Genomic DNA, 24,983 nt, shown 5'->3' on the forward strand with positions numbered 1-24,983 from the left:
GGCAGTGAGACTGCTAAAGACGCAAGCTGCCATGTTTAGATGATCACGTACCCAGCATCACCTACCAGGTCCTTGCTGGAGGGTGTGATAGCAGAACCACACCTGTGGTGGGAAGGGGTATCAGACACAGAAAGGGATGCTGTTGAGGGACTGAGAACTGGAGGTGCAGAGACAGTGACGGTATTACACATCATTTTACCAACTCCCAGTGGCTCTGTGCAATGTCTGCCAGCCAAACCCTGGCTGCTCAGACCTGAACAGCAGGAGACAACCCCAGCCCAGTCACAAAATCCACATCATACTCAAGCTGCCACCTCCACCACAGCCTGTCCCTTCCCCAGGATGGAAACCACTGTGATACTAAAGTAATTGTCAAATGCTCTTCCTTCCTTACCACCTTTGAGGAGAGGATTCTGACAGCAACATCTCCCAGGACCCTCCCAGCAACACTGAGCCTGGCAATACCTTATGGCAAGTAATTTTACGTTATTCTGCATTTACACAAAAATAGAGCAATTCTATATTTATAGAGATTTATAGCCGGTTCCGTGCTGGAGGAGTTATTGAGAAAGGCCAGGAGCTGTGGGCGGTCCAGGCTCCCGAGCAGCCGGCTGCTTCTCATTCAGCATTTCCAACATACAAAATTAAAGGCATTCGTCTCCGTCTGGTTTCTTAAATAGATAAGGGGGGAATGAACGGACAGTATGTACAGAGGGGCAGTGGCAGGGCCCGAGCACCCTCCGCCCCCAGCCGCATGCCTGCCGCCCAGGGTCAGTGAGGCCGGCTGCTGGACTCTGAGGGCTGCCGCTGGCGGGGAGGAGTGTAGCCATTCAGGTAGCCGTTGCTCTGGCGTTTGCTGAGTCCTCCGTTAAGAATGTCCTGGATGTGCTGCACTATCAGATTTATGGCCACTGTGAGCAAAAGGGAGGGAAAGACATGGGAGAGAGATTGCATTAGGATCACTGCAAATAAACTAGAGCCAAGCCAGAGATGGTGACCCAGCTGTCTCCCAAGCTCTTATCTCTTCCTACCACATCGTGGGGAACTGCAACCCTGGAGGAGGAGCTGCCCTGCTGGGGCTTCATCCCTCTGCCCCAGCTGAGCCTGGCACTCAAGCCAGTATGGTCAGGCTGATTCCAGCCAGGTGGAAACCTGGCTGTCCCAGCTGCACATCTGGCCATGGAGAAGCACATTTGCCTTTGTGTGGGATGAACCAGGATTTTGCCTGGAGGCACTTCACTCCCAGGCTTGATCAGAAGATCACAATCTCCCAGTCACTAATGCTCTGGGCAGGAGCAAAGAGGAGAGGCTCATCTCAGCGTGTGTGGTAACAGCACCCTCTTCGGTGGCAGTGGCCCGAGTCACCTCTGTGTGGCAGGTCCTGCTGCCTCCTGCCTAACTCTGCCACAACAGCAACAGCAACAGCCCAAGGCCAGCTGCCGGGATGTAACAGCAGGGTCTGAGTCCACTCACCTTCATTATCTGCTCCTCTGGGAATGATCACGTCAGCATACTTCTTGGTCTGGGAAGAGAGAAAGCACTGCATTATGGAGAAAGTGGAGACCCATCAGGCTGGGGCACTGGGGCAATCTCTTTAGCAAGGCCTGTTGTGACAGGACAAGTGGTAAAGGAGGGTAGATTTAGACTGGATATAAGGAAAAAAATTTTTACAGTGAGGGTGGTAAACACTGGAACAGGTTACCCAGAGGGGTAATAGAGGTCCCATCCCTAGAAACATCAAAGGTCAGGTTGCACTGGGCTCTGAGCAACCTGATCTAGTTGAAGATGTCCCTGCTCACTGCAGGGGGGTTGGACTAGATGACCTCTAAAGGTCCCTTCCAACCCAAACCATTCTATGATTCTATGATTGTCCCTGCTTCCTGGGGTAGGTCCTTCCCCTCCCCTTCCTAAACCCAAACCTGCTGGGAGGTATGTTGTGTCTGATAACACATTTCAGTGCTCTTATTTGTCTTCTGATCTGTGTTTTGAGAACCATGCTTTGCACCTTGACTCCATTTTCATGAGCTCAAACAGATTCCAGTAAGAGGCATGCTAACAAAACCTGAAATTAAAAAGCCTCATGATCACAAGATGCCAGCAGCTGCTGCTTTTGGGAATAAGCTCCCCCCTGAATTCAGCCAGACTTGGTACAAGAGCAAGAGTTGGCATCCCTGGGCTGTGTGGACATGCAGGGCACAGCCACATGATCTGCTTGGGACGTGGGGAGAATTTTCTACCAGCATCACTTGCAAAAAAGGTCTGATTCAGGACACCAATCCTGACCTATTTTCACCTGCAGGTGCCAGTCTCAGTTTCCTCCCCTATTTGTGTCAGCTTTTACAGCTGATCAGCTTACTGACAACCAAGCTCTCCCATCAGTAAACAAGCCAGCCTGCTGGGTGAAGGGTGTCATCTGACACCTCCAGGTGCTTCCGGCTATATCAAAAATCACCAGAACATGCTGGACCACCTAGCCTGGAGCTGGTTTAGGAACTGAGTAACAGCAACAGTGGTTGCTGAGCTTGCTTGATATCCTCATGCAATTGCTCTGCAGCTGAGCCACCCAGGTTGGAACTGGGATCAGACCACTTCAAAATGGGTGGGTAGGGGTTCCTTTCTACCCTCCTTGTTTCACATTTTGTCCTCCTACAGACTCTTTCACAGAAGAGACTGATGCAACATCTGCTGCTTCACAAAGCTGCAGATTTACCTTGCTGGGGACTTGCAAGGAGGGGAGCCACCAAGCTAGACCTGCCTCTCAGGAAAAGCCTTTCTGGGATTACACTGGAATTGGACCTTGGTCCCCAGAGCCACTACTGAGTGAGACAGAGAAGAAGGTGCTGCCCAGGAACTAGGAAAAGATCTTGCACCACAGAAAGAATCTGCCCCTCTTGTGGGAAGGGGCAGAGCTGGCCACAGAGACAGGCACAAACATGTTCCTGAGGCTGGAGGCACAGGTTCAATTCCTGCCCATGGTGCTGGCCAGCAGTTCCCAGGTTGCAGGACTCTGCTGGCTCAGTTCCTCCAGAATAAGAAAAAAATTCTTTATATAACTACCACATCTGCTTGAAAAGCCTTGAGAACTAAGGCGCAGGCTCCTCTGCACGAGAGCCAGGATTGGTAGGCAATGGCTAGTCCTGCAAACGTGCTATTTGACCTGCAGGTTCTGCAGGACTGCAGGGGTCTCCCGCATGCAAAGTTCCTGTCTGCTAGGGAGCCTTGCCTCGATTATCAGCTCCCAGAGTAGCCTCCCTTCTCTAGGCAGACCTTGCAACCCTGGCCCCAAGCGATGTCTGTCTGCTTTACACCTTGACCTCTCAGCAGCCAGGAAATGCAGCCTGCAAGGCCACACACTGCAGCACAGAGTGAAGGATGAAGCTCCCCTGCTCTCCCAGGCATCTAGCCAGCAAGAAGCCAGCAGCACTGCAGGGTGAAAAGGGCAGGCAGGATAGCCCAGAACAGGAGGCAGACAGAGCAGACACTGCCTGGGGGCAGGGATCTCCTGCTCCCAAGGATCATCCCTCCTGGGCTGCCATCTGCTGAGATGCTTGGTGTTGGTTTGTCAGACTCTGCGCAGGGAGGGGCTTCTCTTGCCTTGTCAGCCTTCCCACAGGGGAAGGTGATCTCACCAGGAAGGCAGTGACCGTATAAATAGTCCCAACCTCACCCTGCCCCGGTCAGCACTGGCACCCCCATTTTTGCCAGTGCCTGCAGGGAGGGAGCAAGGTGAGGCAGACAGACTTGAGTTCTGGGGCACAAAATGCTCCTGTCCGAGGAGCTGGGCAGGGCATGAGGCATTTTTGAGAATTTCACTCCCCTTACTTACTGGCAAACAGAACTCCTCGAAGGCAGGCTTGACAAAGGTGATATACTGAGATAAGATCTGCTCGAGGTCCCTGCCTCGCTCACTGATGTCTCGTAGCACTGTGGGAAAAGTGTAAGGCACTGTCAGGAGCTGAGACAGAATCACTCCATCCCCCTTCCCTTCAGTACAGCCTTTGGCCAGCCACCCAGGTATTTTGCCTGAGGTCTGTTCCTGGATGCTGCTGCCCACATGTCTGAGCACACTCCAGCCCAGCTACATGCTTTTAACCCACTTCCAAGCCTTCCAGCCCTCCCAAGGGCTGGCTGACCTAAGGGCTTTTCTTGGCCTCCATCCCTTCTCAGCTCTACAAGTACATTCCAGCTGTAACCAATGCCACCCCAGTCCTGACTGTTCCCAGCCTCAGCCCTTGCATCCCTCCTGTCACTCTGCACTGCCCTTGGCCTAAGGATGGGGCATTCTCCCAGTCGTCCCAGTGCAGAGGTGCCCAAAGAATAGAAAAACAGTGGGGTTCACCCATATACACATTAAGGTGCAGTTTAATTCAGGTCTGCAGAGGTGAGGAGAGTAAAACTCACCCACCTACCCAGCTCTGCCAGGCTCCTTGTGCTGTCCTCAGCTGAGTGGGCAGGGAAGGAGAAGCAGGCTCCCACAAGCAAAGGCTGAGGGGGTGCCTGGAAAAGATCAGCTCAGGAGGACGCAAGGAGGCAGGAGGGCAAACTGGCCTCCTGCTTGTTCTGCCATTAGGGCCTTACACCCTGTTTGCACGAGGTATTTGGGCCACTGCCATCTCCAGTCTGAAGCCACTTCAGTGTTGAAAAGTGCCCCAGTTCAGCAGGAATCCAATCCAGCTGTAAGAGCCAAACCAGCACTGTGGCCTAGCAGACAGCTCTTGGATCTCCCCAAGGGGCTGGCTGGCTTCTCCCCAGCACGCTAGTGCCTGGCACTGGGTTCAGAGCAAGCTTTCTCCAACTGCCAAGCAGAGCTGAGCCATAGCACTGCCAGCCTGCACGGCCTTCTTGGCAGCCAGTGCCCGTGTGTTTGCAGGGGCAGGACAGTGCTGTTCTCCCAGTGCTGGCTTGGCACCATCCCCGTGGCTCTGTCTGCCCTCAGCCAGCAGATTTGCAGTATGCCCTTTCACAGCCCTGTACAGGGGAGGTGATGGGGGTAAGAAAGAGCTGGCAGCAGGATGTGTGCCAGCTCCCTGCTTGCTCCAGGAATGGCTCAGCCTAGCCCAGGCTGCTCTAGCCAGCTCCTTGCCTTCTCCAGAGAACAGGAGCAAGCCCCAGATCAAACAATATAGAAAAACAGGCAAGGAAAATAAAACAGAGACCTTTGTTTCCCAGGTCCCACACCCAGTTTGTTGGCTGCTCTGCGGTGGAGAAGGAGCACAGCAAAGGTATATTTGCAGCACACCCACTTGCGATGGCGTGCGGGAGACCTGCACGCTGCACAGGCCAAGTACCCAGGCTGTAGGGGCTGGTCCTGACAGGGCAAAACTCTCCTGCCTGCTCCCAGGGCAGACTCCAGCAGGGCAATCACCACACACAGAAACACAAGTCAAGCACCCACTGTCTTGTAGCTGGCCCCAAAGCAATGGATCCCAGCAATCCAGGCTAAGACCAAGCACCTTATCTGGAAGTATCACCCTCTACTTGCAGGACAGGCAAATGTCCCAAGGATGGATCAGCATCCTTCCAGAGCCAGAGGCAGACATCACTCAAATCAGACCCAAAACATGCACATGACATCTGATTTGGTCTTTGTTTTACAGATGCTGGCCAAGGATGGGGCAGCAAGGGACCTCAGCCAGAATCAGCTTTGCATGGATCAGGCTGTTTGAGGCACTTGACAGACCTTGCCCCTTGTGGTCTGGTAGCAGCGTTTTTCTTGGGAGAAGTGCCGAGATGAGGACAGTGTGAGTTGCACGTACTGAACCCCAGCACTACTGATTAATTGAGCTGTCAGCTGCATTTCCAGGAACCTTCTCTCCCGCTGCTACCCAGCTGAAAAGTCCATTGCTGCAACTCTTCAGGACTTCTGGGAGAGCAAGATGACTCAGAGCCATGTTGCAATGCAAGATCTTGACTTTTGCTATAAATTGCCTCCAGCGATGTTTCAGGAACATGATTATATTTTCAGCACCTCACATGCAGGCTCTCCTTTCCCAGAAATGCCAGGGAGACATCAGGAAACAGGTTTGCTGCTTCAGTGGTCCTACCAACTGCTTACGGCAGGCCAGGAGACTGCCAAATGGTCAGTTCCCTATAAGACCGATGAATTGCCCTAACTAGGAGACACCAACACCTCCACCATCCTAGCTGTCCCTTTGCAAGGCTTTAGCAATTGATGGTGGCTGGAAGAAATACCCCAGGAATGGCTGGGCCCATGTGGCTCAGGACCCTGCGCAACAGCTGCAGCACAACAGAGTTTAGCTCTGTATTGCAGTCAGCAGCTGGATGGTCTCAGTTAGTCGATGGGATTTCGACCAGTTCTCAAGGCCTGAGCTCACAGTTATGTATCAGGTCCAAAGTGACTAAACCACACACTCTGGAGTACAACTGGGATGCACACATGGTCATGTGGCACTGCAAATGCACAAGGCAACGCCTTGCCTTCAGACAGCCGATACAGGGCACTGCCAAAAACGTGTGCTACCCTGTGGCAGGGCGTGAACCCAAGTTCCTGCACAGCAGTTTGCTTAAGGGATAAGGCTTACATTGAGAGATATTGCAAATGTGTATCTGTGACCTGCTAATACTGCTCCCTGCAATGACTATGCTGTCACCTCCCTGGATGAGTCATGCAAGAACAGTGGGCAGGGTCAAGAAGGATGTGTAAAAAGGAGCTTTTAATCAGCACTGATGACATACCAACAGCAGAGGAGGCTGTGTATCTGTCTGACAGCAGGAGGGCAGGCAAGACCAGTTCCATCAGAGTAGAACAAGCCCATGCAAGCAAGCAGCCACAGGCTGACACACTGAGACACACTCCTCTCATCACAGCACAGAGGACTGCATGGGACCTCTCCTCTAAGACATCTTCTGCACCCCCAGACACCCTGTGGAGGCTGTCAGAGCCAGGCAGGGGAGGGACCATTCAGATGGAACTGAATTCTGCCCCAAGAGTCCCCAAATGCTTTCTTAGTCATCTAGGGGACTCAGGTGCTATATCAGTGACCGTGCTCCCAAAGGTTGCTTTGAAATTAACTGCATCTCAAACCATGCAGACTTTGCAGAGCTGGAGTCCTTCCTATGTCAGCTTGCAACCCACAGCCAAGCCAGCTGGACATCAGGAGTCTTAGAGAGGGATATTCCAGTTTCTAGGGCTCATTGCCCCCAAAGCCATCACCCCAGTGCCAGGTACCACAAAGAGGCTCCACGTTGCACTGGCTGCACTTGCACAACCAAGATGTAAAACCAAACTCCCTATCTGCATCATCCATGACGGACACCCTCACACCCAAATGCCATCCTCTGAGCACACCCATACCCCAGGTCCTGAGCAGATCCATCAGGCACTGCCTTCTGATTGAGCTGCCGAGCCACTTTGCTGTGCCCATTGCACCCTTCCCTGCTCGTACCTGCTGACCAACAGTAGCTGCCATTCAGCTGATGGCACAGGGCTGGTACCACAGGGCCATGTGAGGACACAGCACCTTCAGTAGTTACACTGCTACATGCAAAGGAGGAATTCCAGACAAGGCAGCAAAAACCCCACTGAATCTTAAAGAGACATGCAGCAAGGTGCTCCCCACTGCCATAAGTTTCCTTATGTGACATGCTGCACTGGGGAAGAAAAGCTCCCCAGCTCTTTGCTAGCAGCAGCACAGCTTTGTGTCAATTCCAGTTCTGGTCCGGCCACTGTCACCTGCCTCTGCGACCAGCTGCCCAGATCACTTAAGTGACAATTTTGTCCCTGCTGCAACAAGGCATGTTCGGGCCTCACCTCTGCGGGACAGCCGGGTGTCTGCGTCCGTGTCCACGAAGAGCTTCATGCGGAAGAGATCCCGCACCTCCTGGCTGTAGAAGGCCAGGATGCCTTCGAAGAGTACCACATCAGCAGGGTAGACAGTCACCGTCTCCTCTTTCCTAGCAAAGGGAAGGAGAGTCAAAATATGCTGGTGGAGGGAAACAAGCTAAGAGAGGTAGGGGGAAACAGTGGTGGTCCCAGGCACTACTCCAACCCTGGGACATCACTGTTGCTCCAGGGGAATGACTGAGGAGAGGGCAGACCTACTCCACCACAGTGCAGGGAATCCAAAGCATACATACAGTTCCTAGAAGGACAAACGGCAGAGCAGGAAGCAGACTAGCCCTTCTCCCCCCACCTCAGCCAGCTGCTGCTTGCAAACATTATGTGCCAAGCCGTAAAGCCCAGAAAGCCTATGTGAACCTGCAAAGGCCAGCTCTGCTCCCCTGGGAACCTGGTGTCAGCACTCTTCTGACACCACAGTGCTTTTGTGGGAAATGGAGCAGGGTCACACCATCCACAACCAACACAGACATGCAAAAACAAGCTGAACACATGCAAGGGAAGAGTTACAGGAGAAAGAACTGTTGTCCTCCTCCTTTCCTGGCAGTGCTGGGCTGTTTGAGCCTGGAATACTCATTAAAGCTGCAAACACAGAGTTTATGGGGAGAGGAAGTGTGGATCAGGGAAGAAAAGGGGGGCCATAACCCCCCCTCCATTGATGCCTGCATGTTGCTGGATGCAACTGCATGGCTGTGCAGCTTTCCAGACCCTTAGACTGCACCTGTATCTGCCCTGGATCCTCTAACCGAGGGGTTTGGAGTAGTTAGCATTGAAACTTTCGTTTGGCATGTTAGGTGCCTAAGAGCAGGCACAAGCAGAGGGGCAGCCAGTTTGGGCTGGCAAGGCTGCATGCTGTGCTGCAGAGCATTAGCAGAGGCACAGCAAGGCAGGGGCAGCTGTTAGACCTGGAGTGGGACACAAAGTCATAGACAGGAATCTGGACCGTCTTCCCTTCCGTGATCTCTTTGAGGGTTTTCACAATCAGCTCGTTGTCAAAGGCATCTGAGGAGAGAGGAAATGTTATCCGAGGCAGCTTTGCAACCTCTCCCACCCACCAGATGCTGAGCTTATCCTAGTCAGAGCCACTGGCAGCCCACACTGGGGACAGACAGACGCACAGACTTGGGAGGAAAGCCCTGCAAGTCCCTATGGGCATAGCACCACTTCCCCAGAGCCCCTGGGGCGTCACTGCTTTGCACCAGCCTGGGATTTGGCCCACAGAAATCAATACCATCCTTGTATGGTGGTGCTGACAGCCTGGGCTCAGGAAGGCATCTCCTCCAGGGCTCCAGCCCTTGCAGAGACTAGAGCAGTGTTTCAGCCTCAAGCTGCCGGACAGACAGGGCTCTGTTTGCTCAGTGCTCACTGTCTCTGGCCATTGTCCTTGTGGGGACGAAGGGACAGTGGCTCTGATATTTCCCCACCAAGTCCAGAGATGGTTCAAAGAGCCCCTGTTGTAGCAACAGGGCACAGCCCCCTTGGGGGAGGGGTTTGCAAAGCAGCTGCACAAGACAGTTCCCTCCTTGAAGGAGGGACACAGAGCTGCTGGCTCCAGGGGCCTGTGCCAGGCCAGATCTCTCTGGTCCCAACCCAGCTGAAAGGTTTTCAAGGGGGATGTTTTTGCAGAGAGAAGAGGAATGTCTCAAGCAGCTTGAGGGTTCAAAACCTGTCCTTTCTCATCCCAAACACTCCACCCCAGAGACAGTTTTCTTTCCTAAGAGACAGAAGTTCTACTGCAGGAGACACAGGTGTCCCCCAGCCACCCTGCCAGGGATGCACCCAGCTCCAGAAGAGCTTAACTAAGCCACCCAACTCCTGCTCCATGCAGAGACAGAGTCCCAGTGTCCATGAAAGTCTCTTTGCTGGTGGAACAGGGGGTTCCGCTCCAGCCCTCGCCCCCACTGCGCGGCAGTGCCTCAGTCCTGTTCTCCATTCACCTGGGTGGTCAAAATTGAACTGGCCTTTGAGCGCTTTGGATTTCTGCTCTGAGGTGAGGACCCGGTAGAAGCTGTCTTGGCTCACGATCACCACCTGCTTCTGACGGTAGTCCACCTCGTTCTGGCCCAGCAGCTGGACAATCTTGGAGCATACTGAGGACTGGGAAAGGAACAGCAAAGGAGGCAAGTCAGTGGCAAGTGGTGTCTGAGCTGCACAGGGAGGATGACCCATGTAACAGCCATCCTTGGGTGCATGGGGCACTGCTTGCTGGAACTCCAGCTGAGACTTCATGGTCCCCTCAAAGGCACAGCCCAAAGCCACTGAGGGAAAAGTGCTCTAGGGGCATCACCGTGGGGCCCTTCAGTGTGAAAGCAGCACCAAGCTTGCTCCCTGTGTTCCTGCCTTCCATCCCTATGGCCTGTGCACAGCACCTATTCCAGGCACAAACTGCAGCAGAAAACTAGTCGGCAGCCGCCTGTGTTCAGCCATACCCCCAGGGCCAGCTGCTGCCTGCCCAGGAGCTCCCTAGGGAGCAGAGCTGTATGTGGCACCAGGGCTGAGCCTCCTCCTTGGCAGGCACTCTCAGTGCCTTGGTTGCCCCAGCCCTGGCTCAGCCCAGAAACTCCACCACTACGTGGGCAGGGAGGGAGAGAGTTCTCAGAAAGGAAGAGCCAGGTTATACCCTAAATAAAGCCCAGGATGAAAAGACACCAGGAGGAGAGCTCTGGGATTTTGTGAGGGATCTCTACCACAGCTGACAGGGCTGGGACGAACAGTTACAAGCGTATGCCTGTTGTCTCTTTGCACAGCGAGGCTAAGGGCACTGCAGAGCCAGCAGCTGAAGAGCCACGTGGCTCTGGCTGCCAGTGCAAGAACCCCACAAGCACTTCTGGCACAAGAACTGCCACCTTGCACGCCATGCAGAGTGGGCTGGGTGCTGGTGGCCGGCATCATCTCCCTGCTGGCACCGCAGCAGGCACCGGCTGTGTGGCTGAGGGTCATACTGGACCTCTGCCATCATCGTATGAATCAGAGCACAGCTTGGGGGACAAATCCCAAAACCTGCTTCAGTCCCTTTTCCTTAGTCATATGAGTCCTTGGCTGCTGCACAACACAGCAGTGTTAACTGCATCACTAACTGGCAGCCGGCATGCCTGCCCCCGCCAGTGAGAGCCAAGGTCAGGCCAGCGGGGGAGTGCTCTGCTGCCTGTGGGAGCCCTGCACGTCAGCCTCACTCCTGCCTGCAGCATCCACTGTTTAAGGAGAGGTGGGTGCTACTAGTGCCAAACTGAGCTGCTTCACCTCCTGCGAATCATGCTTGCTGCAGATGTCCAGCTGAGCCACTCCTGGTCTCAGTTACCACAAATACTCAAAGCACTCTGCTTTTTGCAAAGAGAGGTTTGCTTGCCCCAGCCTGCCTGTGGCTCTTTCCATGTTTCCACCTTCCCACTGGCTCAACTACCTGCTCTGTACCTGGCTGGCAACTTCCAGATGCAGAGCTGAAGACAGCGGTGGTGAGAAGGAACAGGGCGGGGGAAGGCACGCCTGGCAGAGGAGGTCACCCCAGCAGGCAGAGGGCAAGGCTGTTTGCCTGAGAAGCTGGAAGATTTGACGGCATTCCTGTCCCCAGAGACTATGTCTTCCCCTCCAGGCCAGGCTGACCTGACTTGGCTGTGACCACTGCGCTGTGAGTCAGCCCCAGCTCAGCTGGAGAGCCTCCACACACAGCACTGCTGCAGAGCGAACCGGCTCCGGCTGCCCAACAGCAGTCCTTGCAGCCCTGGGCACTACTTTGGGCTTTGGGTCAAGGATGGGGTCTCCCTGAGCCCCCCACCTTCTTCTCCTGCCTCTCACAGCTGGCAAGTTGCACTTCCCGAGCCGCGGCAGCAGCCCTGCCCTGCAGCAAGCTCCTACTACCCAGAACAAAGCACTGCAAGTCAGTGCCAGTCACTTGCCCTTTGGCACATGCAAACACAAAGCCAGAGCCTATTATCCTTTTCCTCTGTTTTCCCACTCCCCACATCCTTCTCCAGCCTGCGTCAGCCCTATTGCTTATCCAGCTGTATCCCAAAGGTTTTACAAAAACAGGGCGTGCACAGTGTCTCTTCTCCACTTTTCTTCCCTTGCTCTCTCCCCTGAACACTGCTGCCTTTCTGTGCTGCCTGTGCAGCGAGGAGATGCGGCGCAGCAGTGTCCAGCCTTGTCCACAGCTGCCAAGGACAACAAACTTCCCAGGTGCTTTGCAATTAGGAATAAACCACCTTCCAGCTCAGCTACCTGGGCAGATCCCCAGCCTCCATATAGATCTGCACCAGAAACTGCTTTCCCCAGCTAGGGGGAGGGAGCAGGGCTCCATTACTTTGGATCAGTGAAAGCAACAGACCAGTTGCACTCACATTCTCCCCTTGGCCCTCAGCACACAGATGGACAATCAAAAAATTTCAGGGCATCAGACAGGTCCGGCCAGTCTTTCTTCTGCCTTATGCACACTAATCCTTTGCCTACTGATGCTGGAAAGTGGTGAAGGGTCCCCACCAGCTCTGCAAATCACCCCGCTGTTCCATACTCCACAACTCGAGACATCTGATGGTGAGAAAAACCCAAGGAGAAAGTAGCCCTCAGCAGCTGGAGACAGGAACATAAGTCCTGGCTCACATGTACATCCTCCAACAGGGGGCCAGGACAAGGATCGGAGCATATCCCAGATGTATTTACCACCCTGTGCTCTGGGGTGGCAAGTGGCTCTTGCAAAAGCATCCAGCAGACGCTACAGACCCTTCCCTCTTCTCTGGTGGGCTTTGGAGACCTATCAGAAGTGGTAGAGAAAGATGATCACAGGGACATCCTACCCTCAGGACAGAGCTTGGGTCCAGTGTACTGTGGTGCCTGGGTGGGCAGGGATGTCACCTCTGGGGTCTGGGAAGTGGCACACGTCACCTTGGTCCCACAGAAGGCAGCTGTGGGCCAGGGCATGGCTTGCATGTGATACCTGCATAACTGCAGTGGGACATAGGGACAGTAGGGGACACGGCATATTCCTCCAACGTGAGGGTTGCGTTCAGCTTGCCTTAGCAGTGCAACAAACCCCAGTGAGGAGTCCTGCAGCTTATTCTTTGGGGCTGGTAAGAAATAATGCCCACCTCAGGTCTAAATGAAGAAGGCTTTTCCTTTCCCCACCACTACTTGTGACAGAAACAAAAATGGTTTGCGAGGGGCATTCCCAGATGCCAGTCTGAATACCTCCTTCAGCTGGACAGGCAGTTTTTCCCCTTGGCTGATAAACGCCCTATGTAAAGGAGGAAGAAAAACCAGAAACACAGTGGTTACAAATTCCCCTACACAGTGGAAAGAGAAACTCTCAGCCTCAGAAAGCATCCCTCAAAATGAATGACACATGTCCCCCCCTTCTCCCAAACCAGCACTGCATACGTACATGTGACTGACGTTAACCTGAAGTGTGAAAAATTCACTAATAACTAGAATTGATAGAATTGATAGTGGTTAGGCTCTGGGGAGGTCTGCAGGTGCCCAGAAAGACAAAGACCAAAGCGTGACTGCAAAGTACTGTCCCAGGCTGCAACCAGCATGGATGCACAGTAATTCAGGGGACACATGGTGCCAACACATGCACTCAGAACCCATTTGAAGGGACAACCTGGGATCTGATTCCTTCCTTTGCCAACTCCTAACTGCCTGGCTCATAACAGCAACCACTTCTCCCAAGGGTGAAAACAACAACTGTTTCTTCCCCGAGAAGCCCAGGACTGCTGAAGACGACTTGAGGAAGATGACATGCTCCTATAGGTGAATCCCAATACAGAAATTCTGAGATTTGAGCCCCATCCCTAGCTCTGCCCTGCATGACACATCCCATCTGCAGGAAGATGAGATGCATGACAGGGCTCCTTGACTCCGCTCAGCCCCTTCCCCAGATCTACATTGTCCGTGCACACCTCGCCATGACCCAAAGCGAACGCTGATGGTGATTCAGCCGCAGCACACTCCCGGCAACAGGATTCTTTCTCAAGCAAAAGCCTTCCCCTCCTCCAGAACTTGTTTAAAACTAAATATAGATAAGACACAGCAGCCTCTGAGCCTCCATGGTTGCCAAGCGGACCTTTCCTATGTGAGCCATACGAAACCGATGCAGGACTTTGCAAGCATGCAGGCAGGGAGCCCCAGCCTCTCTACCATCATTCATGACTTTCCACATGCTACAGTGAGAGGAACTCAGCTCCAGGTTTGAGCAAACTGCTGTGACCCACTGAACTGCACTCCCCCAGGCTTCTTCCTGGGAAAGCTGTGCAAACCAACCGACACTACACACAGACAGTTGAGAGGGAGGTATCCGCACACCATAGTGCAAGAAGGGAGCTCAGAGATATGTTCCTGCACAGAAGTGGCTGCAGCAACCCTTGCAGGATTCCTCCTCTGAACCAAGGACACAAATAACCAGTGCTTAAGGAAGAAGTACAGCTTTATTCTGCCAGGAGGGGAAGACGCAGAGGGCACCTGGGGAAGAACTCCAGCATGTTTTCCCAAAAGGGGAGAAGTGGTACACAGGGGAAGAAACTCAACAGATGGGTGTTCGGAGGCCTACCCCTGACATTTATTTTAAAGATATTAATTACATTACATATTTAATTCATATTCACTCATGGCCTATAGCCAGCTGCTCAGATATTCTTCAGGAGTTGACTAATTCCCCAATATTATTATGCAGATTATCCCACAATGCCTCTTGGGTAGCTCTGATCAGCCAGTGAATTATGACTGCAAATGGATATTAGAGAGAAATGACAGGCAGTGCTACAGTTCACTGCCACACAAAGGTACCAGGCAGGACACAGGTGATGCTTTCTGCCCCAGGTTTGCTGTGGCAGATGGGGCGGTACAGGCATTTCTGTGCCTCGGCTGGTAAGGCCTGTCCTGGGCTAGGAGGAATCCATAAGCCTTGCACATGTGAATATGCCAAACCCCACTTGCTCAGAGCAGTCCATTCATCCCCCGGGATCCTGGCACTGCAGAGGAATGTCTACACTGAGCTGCTTACTAGGCTTCCAGTACAGCAGCAGGGAGGACCTCCCATCCTCCCAAGGACTCTAGACTAGACACCTAGCAAAAGTGACTTACACCACATAAAGGGATTTCAGCCCTGAAGAAATACTGATACTTCCAGCCCCCTCAGAAGCAGTTAAAGGGAGAAGGGCTGTGCTAGAAGCAAGACCTACCAGGAGAAGCATGTGCAGGGCTCCAGTATGGAAGGAAGAGAGGCACTGGCTCCTGCCTCCTCTGCAGGCTGCTCACCATGAGGACAGTCCTCCCCAGCAGAGCAATGCCCTTGGCCCACAACAAATGTTACAGCCAGGAGCAAGGACAGACTGCAGCAGTCATGTCCTACCTCCCACCAAGGAGAGAAGCCCAGACGTTGTATCTACAGGCACCACTGCCATGACCCCCTTCCTGCAAGATCTAGATGTGAACAGGCTTGCCAGGGTCTGTCAATAGCTTTGCATCCACAGGAGCCTGGCCAGGGGGTCCTCATCACCTGCTTGCGGATAAAATAGTCTCCTATTTTGGGATCTGGCAGGATTTTCCCTAAGATCACATCAGGGAGCACTGGGATTACTTGTTTCATTCCTCTGATGTCCCCTGTAGCATGGTTCCCTTTCCAGGCATCACAGGGGACTTTTACTCAGTTGGGTCCCTGAAATCAGGAGCCATAGCAATGCCATCCTTCTCTCCAGCTCATGTCTTGCAGCACACTAGTTGTGGATTTTGTTCCTTCTTGTGAGGTTATGGTAAATATAGAGTATTAGAAAGTGCTTGGTGGACTGGGGTGACACACAGAACAGATACCAAATTGGGAAGGGTCCCAGAGCATCTTTTAAAAGTCTGTCTGCAACTACAGAGAGCTAGTTCGTGACCCACGCAATCCTTTCCAGTCCTAATGCAGCACATCCGTATGGCAGCACTGGGACTGGAAACTTGCTATTCTTGTAGTAAAAGCCTGGGCCTCCACCCAGAGCTTTCCCAGGCAGGTTCACTGTTCCTGCCTTTCCCTTTGCAAGCTGCAGGCCAACCAGTCCCGGGCTGGGATAGCCAGGTTTCTATTCCCTCTCTCTGGGACACTGTGCATGTGATCAGCAATCCTGGGCTAGAGCATAAACAGGCACACATAAACACAGAGGATCTGAACAGAGATTACGCATGAGGAAGAAAACATCCCCCCTAAAACAATCCCTCCCAGTCCACCAGTTTTAGACACAGGATAATTTTCTCAAGCCCCTACTGACAACTCCATGGCTGGGAGCTGCCTGAGTCCACAGGACTATGGTAAGCAGGCTCCATAACAAACTCGCACACGTTCAATCAGTTACAGCAAAGGGCTGACCCGTCAAAACATCCTGTGTATCAGTCTGATCAGGGCTGGCACAGAACGATGTTCTACTAGAAAGTTTGACGAGTCTCTAGCATGCATTGACACCAGCATTTAACAAGTCAGACCTTGTGATTCAGGGCTCCTGCCAGCCATGGAACGTCACCGGGAAATGGTACTGAGCCAACACAGGACTGCTGCAACCCCTGCTAGTCCCCCTCCCGTGCCTCCCCTCCCCAGGTCACTGCCAAGTCTCCCCTGGGCTTCTCTGCCAGGCATACAGGTGGTGACACGGTGGCAGTGACCCCCAAGCTGCTGCAGCAGACCTCAGCCCTTGCTAGTATAGGGATCTGAGTTCTGTCATGCAAGGAGACTCACGTGGAGAGGGAAATGCATCATGCAGAGATGCACTGCAGCTGGGACCACTGCTTCACTGATGACCTGGCTGGGTCATACCAGCCTTTGGGCTAGCTCACTCTTCTAGGCAGTCAGCTCAGCCTCAGATGGTGTTTTTGGTGTTTAAAGCAAATGGTGCCTCAATGGATTAACAGTGAAGAATATACCTGGCTGAACACATGTTGCAATTTTGGTGCTCTGCAGTCTGGAAACTCTCAGGCTGCATGTTTAAACAGATATTTCCAACTTTATGTGCTAACTAAAGATCCAAACAGTGCAGCCACCAGACCATGGTGACACCCATATTCAGCCCTCATTAGTTGGAGGGCTAGACAGCCAAGGAAGGCATTCAGCCCTTTGTAAAACTGTCTTTTCTTAGAACGTCCTCTTGGAGGGTAGCAAACAGCATCTCACTTTTCAGCATGTAGGGACAAGCAATTAATGCTTCAGCCTGAGTTCGAAGAGCTCTCCCCACCCCTGCAACCACCCCAGCACCAGATGCTTCTACTGCTGCTGGGAGCAAGCCACTCCAGCACCGCCAGCAGAGCTGCAGGGTTTCAGGAGCTAAACTGAAGTGAGGACACGTGAATAGTTTAAGGAGGTATCCCTACACTTTCCAGCTCATCCCAGTAGTCAGTTTGCTGAACTTCCCTTCAGCCCGCAGCCTGGCTGCCTGCCTTGCCTGCTGCAGTCCTTGGTAGTCAGGAATCTCTTGTGGGAGGGAAGAAGCTGTTAGCACAAAGACCATGGGTACAGAAGGAAACAAGAGCTTTAGCAGGGCACTTGAAATCATATAGGATGAAAGAAAATGCTACAACCAGCCTTGAAAATTCCTTTGAGAAAATGAGGTGGTTGCAGTCCTCTCCAGCTTTGGCACAGGAGGGGGTCTTAATGCCATGTCATATCTTCCACATCAGGAGACTGCCGTAAGCTTTGCCTGGGCTGCACAGTGCTTGGATTTCAGGGGACAGTGGGGGAAATGCTGCCTCCCAGCAAGCTTTTGTGAAGTGCCTGTCCCAGCTGAGCTGACACAAAACAGCCACCACGCAGCTGGCACTGCCCTTGGAGAGGCTACAAGCATCACAGCCTGCCCAGGACCTCTGCGGCTCCCCAGCTTCACACCCAACACAGTCCAAATTTCTTTTAAGAGCTAAACACAGGAGGATGCTCAGGTTTTTACCTCCTCTCTGAGTACTGAAAGTTGCTCAAGCCTCTTTTGCTCACTAGGGAACCACAGCCAATCTTTGAATTTGAGTTCTCATCAATTTGCCTTTAACAAATACCAGCCAAACACTCCCCCCAGCTCTTTGGGGAAGGCTGGCTGCTTCAGATGCCAGTTTCCCCAGGGCACCACACAACACAAGTTGCAGCAAGCTACAAGCAGGATCCCTTGCTTCCACAGCCTGCCTGTGCTGGTACATTGAAAGGGATGTGGGGGACCAGGGAGACTCTTTCCTCCATCTCAGACTCAACAAAAGCAGCAGAGGGAGGAGCTGGGGGGCCCTTGGAAGGCAAATGCCCTCCGTTATCTTCGCGCTGGTGTGCTGCCAAAGGGGTGTGTTATGACAACAACCCTCAATTGGTGTGAAGGCAAGCCAGATGGATTTGCTGCTTTCCCAGTAGGAAAGGTGCCTGCTTCACTTTCCGTCTAGGAGCATTTTGTTTTCACCCAGAGCCAGCACACCAGAACAGCAGCCCCTAGGTTGGATTTTAGCTGTTGGCAAGCCCTTTGACAAGCAAACCACACTGGCCCCACTGCTGCTTTCCCAGAGCATGCTGCAGCACTCAGCATTGCCTAGCGCAAGGCACTGTCACTAGCCAGATAGGGGACAGCCTCATTGCACCCCTGCCTTGAAGCTGCATCGAATGTGAATTTGAGGGTCTGCGTGCACAGCCCCAGGTCCTTCTCTCCTGTTGCTTCTCCTTCAGCAAGCTTTTCTATTTTTTTTTTTTGCTGCCTTTTCCCACAAACTTTGTACTGATCTGCTGGATTCCCTTCAACAGGCAGCACTGCCCAGAGGTTTTTAGCAGCCAGCAGTCACTGGAGGGGGGAAATCAAAGCTGAGAGACAGGAAAAGCCAGTTAGTACATCTCCCTTGCTAGAAAGAACCATTTCCCTATTTTTTTTTCTAAGGCAGCCTGCTGCTACTAAGCATTTTCACTTTGAAGTTGAGACCAACTGTGGCGTATGGTACCGTAATCACTGCATTTACCTTGTGGGCCAGAGACACAGTGTTCAGAGACATAACAGTTCAGCAGCACCAGACACAATGTTATTGGGACAGCTACAGAGAAGCAGACCCACGCGTCAGAGAGCAGACAAACCCAGCGCGTTTGAGTCACCAGGAGCTGTGCTGCAGGAACGATCCAGCTTCGGTTCCCAGTGGAGGAGACTGCATCCTCTCTCTCGCCATCCCTCCCTGTTATATCTGGATTTTTCCCTCTTGCAGCAGCAACAGTGGTCCAAGAATCAATAGGGTACTAAGAGACATTGTTAGAACACTGTTACTATGGGTTGAGGTACAGCAGTTGGGTTATGCCATCCTTCAAGAGAGAAAGCCCCCCCCTCCAAACATGAATCAACTCAGTGATACAAGGCTCTGCCTTGCTCCTGTGATGGCCCATGTTCAGTTTCTTTAGCAAAAAATATTTTAAAGGTATTGCTACTTCCAAATCTAGTCATGTTCTCTGAAATGCCTCTTAAAAACGTAGGTAGAATGTCTGTGCTGCCCTGCATAGGAGGGCTGCTTAGCTGTGGATCTGGTTTCACCGCTCTTAAGAAAAAAAAAAAGTAATTTTCGTGTTAGGAGAAAAAGCAACCTGCCTCAGGTTAAACAAATAAAGAAGGACTGTATGAAATAACAACAAAAAAAAAAAAAGGAAAAAAAAAGAAAGAAAGGGAGAGAGAGAAAGAAAGAAAGAAAAAGCCGTGGCGTTGCCGGAGTTGCGCTGTGCTGCAGTTTGGGTGTAGCAGCCCTCCGGAGCAAGCCCAGCGCGGCCGGCCCCGCAGCCCCCCGCCCCGCTGCTACCTGCCGCTGCCAAGGACCATCCCCTCCCGGGCGCAGCAAGGAGATCGTTCTGCCGCTGTGAGTCAGCATTTACTGCACAATTTCCATCCCTGCTACCCCAAAGTTGGCTAGAAAAGGGCACCCCCATGCACGACGGGCATCATTAATAAAACAAAAACAAAAAAAAAATTGCATCGCACCCAAGGCGCCCTCGGGAGCGAGCAGCCCTTTGGGACGCTGCAAGTGAAAGGATGACGGGGAGGAAGGGGTCGTTAAAGGCACGGGCGGGAGGATTTTGCTGGGGGGATGCCGCCACCCACGCCCCGCACAGCCCCCAGCCCTGCCCGCTGCCCTCCGGCAGCCCCCCCCACCCCACCCCGGCGGCGGAGGGGAGCCGGGTCCCGGCCACGGGTGGCGGACGGGTGGGTAAAGGCTGCACACGCCCCACGCACCCCCAGCCTCCACGCGTTCCCGGGACTCGCGGCCGCGGAACTCCCGCAGCCGCCGCCCGCGGGAAGGCCTCGGCGGCTCCGTTCTCTCCACCGGATCGTCCTTCCCCGGGCCGCAGCGTGCGCCGCCGGGGCACCGAGCCCGCCCGGCCCCGCTACCGCCGGCACCCCCGCCGCCGGTCCGGTCCCGGTCCCGGTGCGGCGCACGTGGCGAGGCGGCCGCTCGGACCCGCCGCGCTGCCATGTGGCCGCCGCACCCGGGTCCCCCCCCCCGCCACCCCCACCCCCGGGGCTCCCCCGGACCCCGCCGCGAAGCCCCGCACCTTGCCGCTGGCTGTGCCGCCGCTGACCCCGATGAGGAACGGTTCCCCGCCGCTGGGCTGCCCGTGCTCCTCCAGCCTCTGCTCGCTGTCCCCCGCCATCCTCCCCCTGCTAGTAGTAGCAGCAGCAGCGCCGCCGCCTCGCCTCCTCCGCCTCCCCTCTCCGTGCGGGGCTGGATTTAACTGATGAGTCAAGGGCCTTCCTCCCCGCCTGGTTCACATCCCCGGCGCTGCGGCTCCCTGCCAGGTGCCTGCTGCAGATGCACATGTTCCGGCCCAGCCCGCCGGTGGGCTGTACAATGCCCACACGGGCCCGCACCTCGCCCGCCTGGGGACAAAGGCGATGCGGCCGCCACATGCACCGGCCCTCGCCCCCTCTCCCCGCCGGCTTGGCTCGACCCTCTGCCCGATAAGTCCTGCTGCCCGCTTGCCCGTCAGCGTCCAGCGAGCACTAGGACCACACCGAGGTGGGCCCCAAGGAGTATGGACCAAGGACCCCCCTTATATGTCCCGCACCCTGGCTTCTCTCACCCCACCGGGGCCCTGGTCCTGAAAGCACTTAGGAACGCTTATTAACAACCCAAAACCAGGAATAAAAATTACACTTATGTCTGTGGTAAGTGGGACCTGCCTTGGAGGAGCCGTGAGCGCTCTGGAAGCCAGCAAAGTCAAAATGCTCTCGACAAAATGGAAAAAAGGCTTGGCAAAAATGTAGGGTGCAAGTCCATGCGGGCAAGTGCCAAGCACTATACTTAGGTAGGAGTAATCATCCATGAAAATGCAAGATGGGAATCTGCTGCCTAGCCAACCCTTCCACAGATGAAGATCTGGGAGTGCAGTGGATCAAAGAGTCAATGCCCTGCTGCTGTGAAAAAGGCAAACATCCCACTGGGACATGTAAACGTAGCAGGACGTAGGCAGGACGTGGCAGCTGGGTACCACTGGTACCACTGGTACTCTGCTGGGTACCACCGCCACGGGGTACCGTATTTTGAGAAAGGCGGGGCCTGATGGAGAGGCTCCAGTAGGGTCTAGGGAGCAGCCTAGAGTCTGGCTTTGCAGAAGGCCAGCAGGAACCATGCGTGTTTAACCTGGGGAAGGGATGGCTACGGGGACACATGATAACCGTTTCCAAATACATAAAAGGCTGCCACAAACAGGAAGGGAATACATTTCTCTTGCCCATGGGGATTAGAACAAAATGTTGCCAGCTTAAACTGCAACAAGGGCAATTCAAGATAGATATTCAGGGATGTTTCCTAAGTGTGAGAATGGTTAAGTCCTGGACTAAGTTGTTTAGGGAAAGTAAGGACTCTCCGCCACTGAGGATTTAAAAAAACTGCTAGGCAAGCTCCTGTACAGAAAGTTTTTCATAGAGCCGATCTTGCATTGGGGCGGGAGACGGCCTAAGCAATGCCCTGAGGTTCCTCCCAGCCCTGTTCACAGGATCATAAGTTTCAGTGAGGTTTTTAACTTCCCACTTCAATACAGTGAAACAGGTGTGGAAATGTTTGCCAGATGGGGTCCCATGTCCCAGCCCTCATCACGTAGGATGTGAGAGAGGATCTCCTGGCAAGGTGCGGCCCCTCTCTGCCCACCGCTCCCGATTCCCTTCCAACTGTGCCCCCACAGACTGTGGCTTGTGGCATGGGAGTGTGGCACCACACACAGCCGGTGCCAGGGGAGGATGTGCTATATGTGGACGAGAACTTCCTGCGGGGATGAATTCCAGCAGATTCCCACGGCCCCATGCCAGTTTCCAAGGACTGGCCGTGGGCACGACTCCTGCACACACCGCCAGGCCCCAGGAGCTATCCACAGCTCTTCTTTCTTACCCCACACTGACACACTTGTATCTGAATGGCAAAACCCCCTCAGCGCATCGTGATGTCCAGGTTATTTGGTTCTCCTCGTGCCTATGCTCGCTGCTGCCAGCCTCTCTGCTGCCCTGCCTGGAGGCAGACCAAAACCTGCTGTGCTGAAGCTGTTTCAGACCGTGCTGTCTGTGGACCTCAGAGCTGAGCATCTCTGCAGGATGCCCGACGTGGCATTTCATCTCCAGTTCCCCTTATAAACCAGACGCTTGACACATGGCAGGAGCAGACACACTTGTAGAGGGAAGGACAAGTAAACACCTCTTGATGGGCCCTTGAGGGGTATGAGCTAAGGATATTCGAGGCTTATTTACACAGAACGCAAGGAGAATTTGCAAAGATCATACTAATGGCTCTTTCAAAACCAGGCCAGGGCTGTAAACTGGAAGTGAATCAAATCCAAGTTCCAGTGAGTTTTAGATGGCATCTTTCCTCAAGACTTTCCTGAGAATTTTACACACTCATCTTCCTAGCTGCCGATCACTAACATACTGTGCAAAGCAACTTAATCTTTTGTTCAGTTCAAGACTGGAGACTTCCGTACATGAAATCTGTTTGGACATGTTTCTCTCCAATCTGGTTTTGATGTTACCTCCATAAATATTACGTCTGCTGTATCTAGAATACTTTTAGACTGCACTGGCCCCTAACTCATGCGTCCAGAGCTATGTATTATGCAAATGCTTTCCTTTTTCTCACATTCCAGGCTTGTTAGACTGGATCAAACTGCACCCAACTCTTCATCTGTCCTTTATACGTTGACCAAAGCACAGAACGCTGTTTTAAAAAGGAAATGCCACTGAGAGTAATATTCTTTCTGTTGCCTGAAAAAAACATGCTGATAAGGATCCTGGTGTGATTCAAAATGACAGGATGAAATTACAAAGAGCCCGGCATCACCTCTACCTCCAGTTCAAAGCAGGGACACTAGAGAGGAAAGAGGTTCATGTCATTGACCGTTTCCTCCTGGCCTGGCTTCTGCCGGACAAGTGTTCTGTGAAAGACCATGTTCAGTATCAATAACTGTTAGCATGCGAATCATTTCCCACAGTGGTATAAGAGAACCTACTTCCAAATATTGCCCTGATTGATACTGGTGTATCTCACAGCCAGGAAAGCCAGGGAGCTCTACAGAGAGGGAGAGAAGGCGGAGGGCGGCATCAGCACAGCCAAGTGCATGAGGTGGCACACTGCAGGGCACAAAATATTAACATGGGTCCTGCCACATCATCAGCTATTAATACCTTCTCGCTGCCCATCCTAAACTGAAATATCCACCCTTAATTTCAACCCCCTCTCCCTGATGGCTCTTACTCCCACTGGACTCCTGTTGCTCACAGCCAGGTTCTGCCCTCAGTTCTCCCCCACCCCCGAAATGTTGCAGAAAGCTCCCTGTGCCAACAAGCAGCACCGGACTTTCCTTGGGGCACAGAGGGCACTTAGCTGCAACTTTCAGTGATGCTGACTCATTGCGTAGCCACCTGCACACATGAGGCTTTCGTATTTCCTTGTATGCAAATGCCACCAGGCTCCAGATTTGTTTGCTGTCCAATCTCACATCCTCCCTTATTACTTGTGCTGCCTTCTCTGAACTAGTTTGATCACTCTTTCTGAATGGAGTGCTTAATTTATGGGCTATGGCAGGGCTTTTTACCTTCCTTTTCACTCAGCTCTGCGCATGTAATCCCACAGTGCATTGCTCTCCACTGATGGCAAGCTCCTCTGTTACGCAAGGACAGGCAGAAACCTGCCCTTCCCCACCTGCCCTGTTTCCTTTTCTGTAATTCTGCTTTCTAGGTCTCCTTACACCATTACAGCTTGTGGATTTGGTCTAGTTCTGTTGCTCCAGGTGTAACCACTGGCACCTCGATAAACGTCCTTTAGTCTGTCTGCTAAATCCTTGCCATTATTTCACCGTCCTTGTTAGCATTCTTCTTAGCCTCATCCCATCTGTGAATATTTTACACGCGCACAGCAATATAAGATTTACTGCCCTGCTTTCAGCCCTTTGAATTAGCGAATGCAGTGCTCTGCGGACGGCTGCATCAGGAGAGAATGGGCCAGCAACAAATCGCAGTAAAGGGCAGGCAATGGTAGTTCTAAGTATCTGGCCCCAGAAAACGCCTCCCGCTGCCATGTGCTAGCAGGATATTGATCCCACTGGCAAATTCACCCAGGGCACAACTGTAGAAACCAGGAAGGCTGCTCCATGCCACCCCTTGGCAACTGCAGGAGCGCTGAGTGAAGGCAAAACGCCCTGCGCGTCTTCCCCTGGGAGCGGCCTGGGGTGGCCGGGAGGGAGCCCGGTGAGGTCCCGCTGCCAGCAGCGCCCTCCCGGCATCCTGCCGGGCCTTGGTGCCCGCAGGGCCCTGCGCGGGGCCCGGCCGCCACCAGAACCAGGTGTGTGGGACTCGGGGGCCGCTGGGGCAGGAGGACGGCCCCCCCCCACCCCGCGACCACAGGGATGGTGCCTGTCCCCGGCGCTGCTCCCCAAGGAGAACCGTACCCCGGGGACCCCACCGCCGCCACAGGCGGCACGCCGCCCTCCCCGGGTCCACGCGGGGGGGGCGGTGCCCCGCCGCCAGCATTGGCAGCCGCCTCGCCCAATCAGCGCAGCGTCTGCCGCCGCTTTCCCCACCCCTCCCTCTTCCCGCGGCTTCTCTCCCAGCCCCGCATCGTCTCCCGGAAGCGCGGGAGTTCTCTTCCGGCTGTTGCTAGGCAACGTGGCCATCGGTAGCTTCCGGGTGGTGGGGTCCTCTTC

The 24,983-nt window shown here is 53.7% G+C and overlaps 1 protein-coding gene across 2 annotated transcripts; it reads right to left on the minus strand.

Moving 5' to 3' along the window:
• Nucleotides 1-462: 462 nt before the first annotated feature.
• Nucleotides 463-20,744, minus strand: UCK2 (uridine-cytidine kinase 2). 2 transcript variants are annotated; one of them, XM_064454560.1, is made up of 7 exons: nt 20,352-20,744; nt 9,820-9,955; nt 8,764-8,860; nt 7,772-7,914; nt 3,827-3,924; nt 1,474-1,522; nt 463-911 (listed from the first exon to the last, which is right to left on the minus strand). In XM_064454560.1, the coding sequence occupies exons 1-7, from the start codon at nt 20,448-20,450 to the stop codon at nt 772-774; spliced, it is 762 nt and encodes a 253-aa protein (XP_064310630.1). In that variant the 5' UTR covers nt 20,451-20,744; the 3' UTR covers nt 463-771. The 2 variants fall into 2 exon arrangements, with proteins under 2 accessions (XP_064310630.1, XP_064310629.1); XM_064454559.1 differs by having other exon boundaries at nt 9,796-9,955; nt 20,352-20,741.
• Nucleotides 20,745-24,983: the final 4,239 nt, after the last annotated feature.

This window comes from Phalacrocorax carbo, chromosome 6, assembly GCF_963921805.1.
Source record: "Phalacrocorax carbo chromosome 6, bPhaCar2.1, whole genome shotgun sequence".
NCBI classification, from domain to species: Eukaryota; Metazoa; Chordata; class Aves; order Suliformes; family Phalacrocoracidae; genus Phalacrocorax; species Phalacrocorax carbo.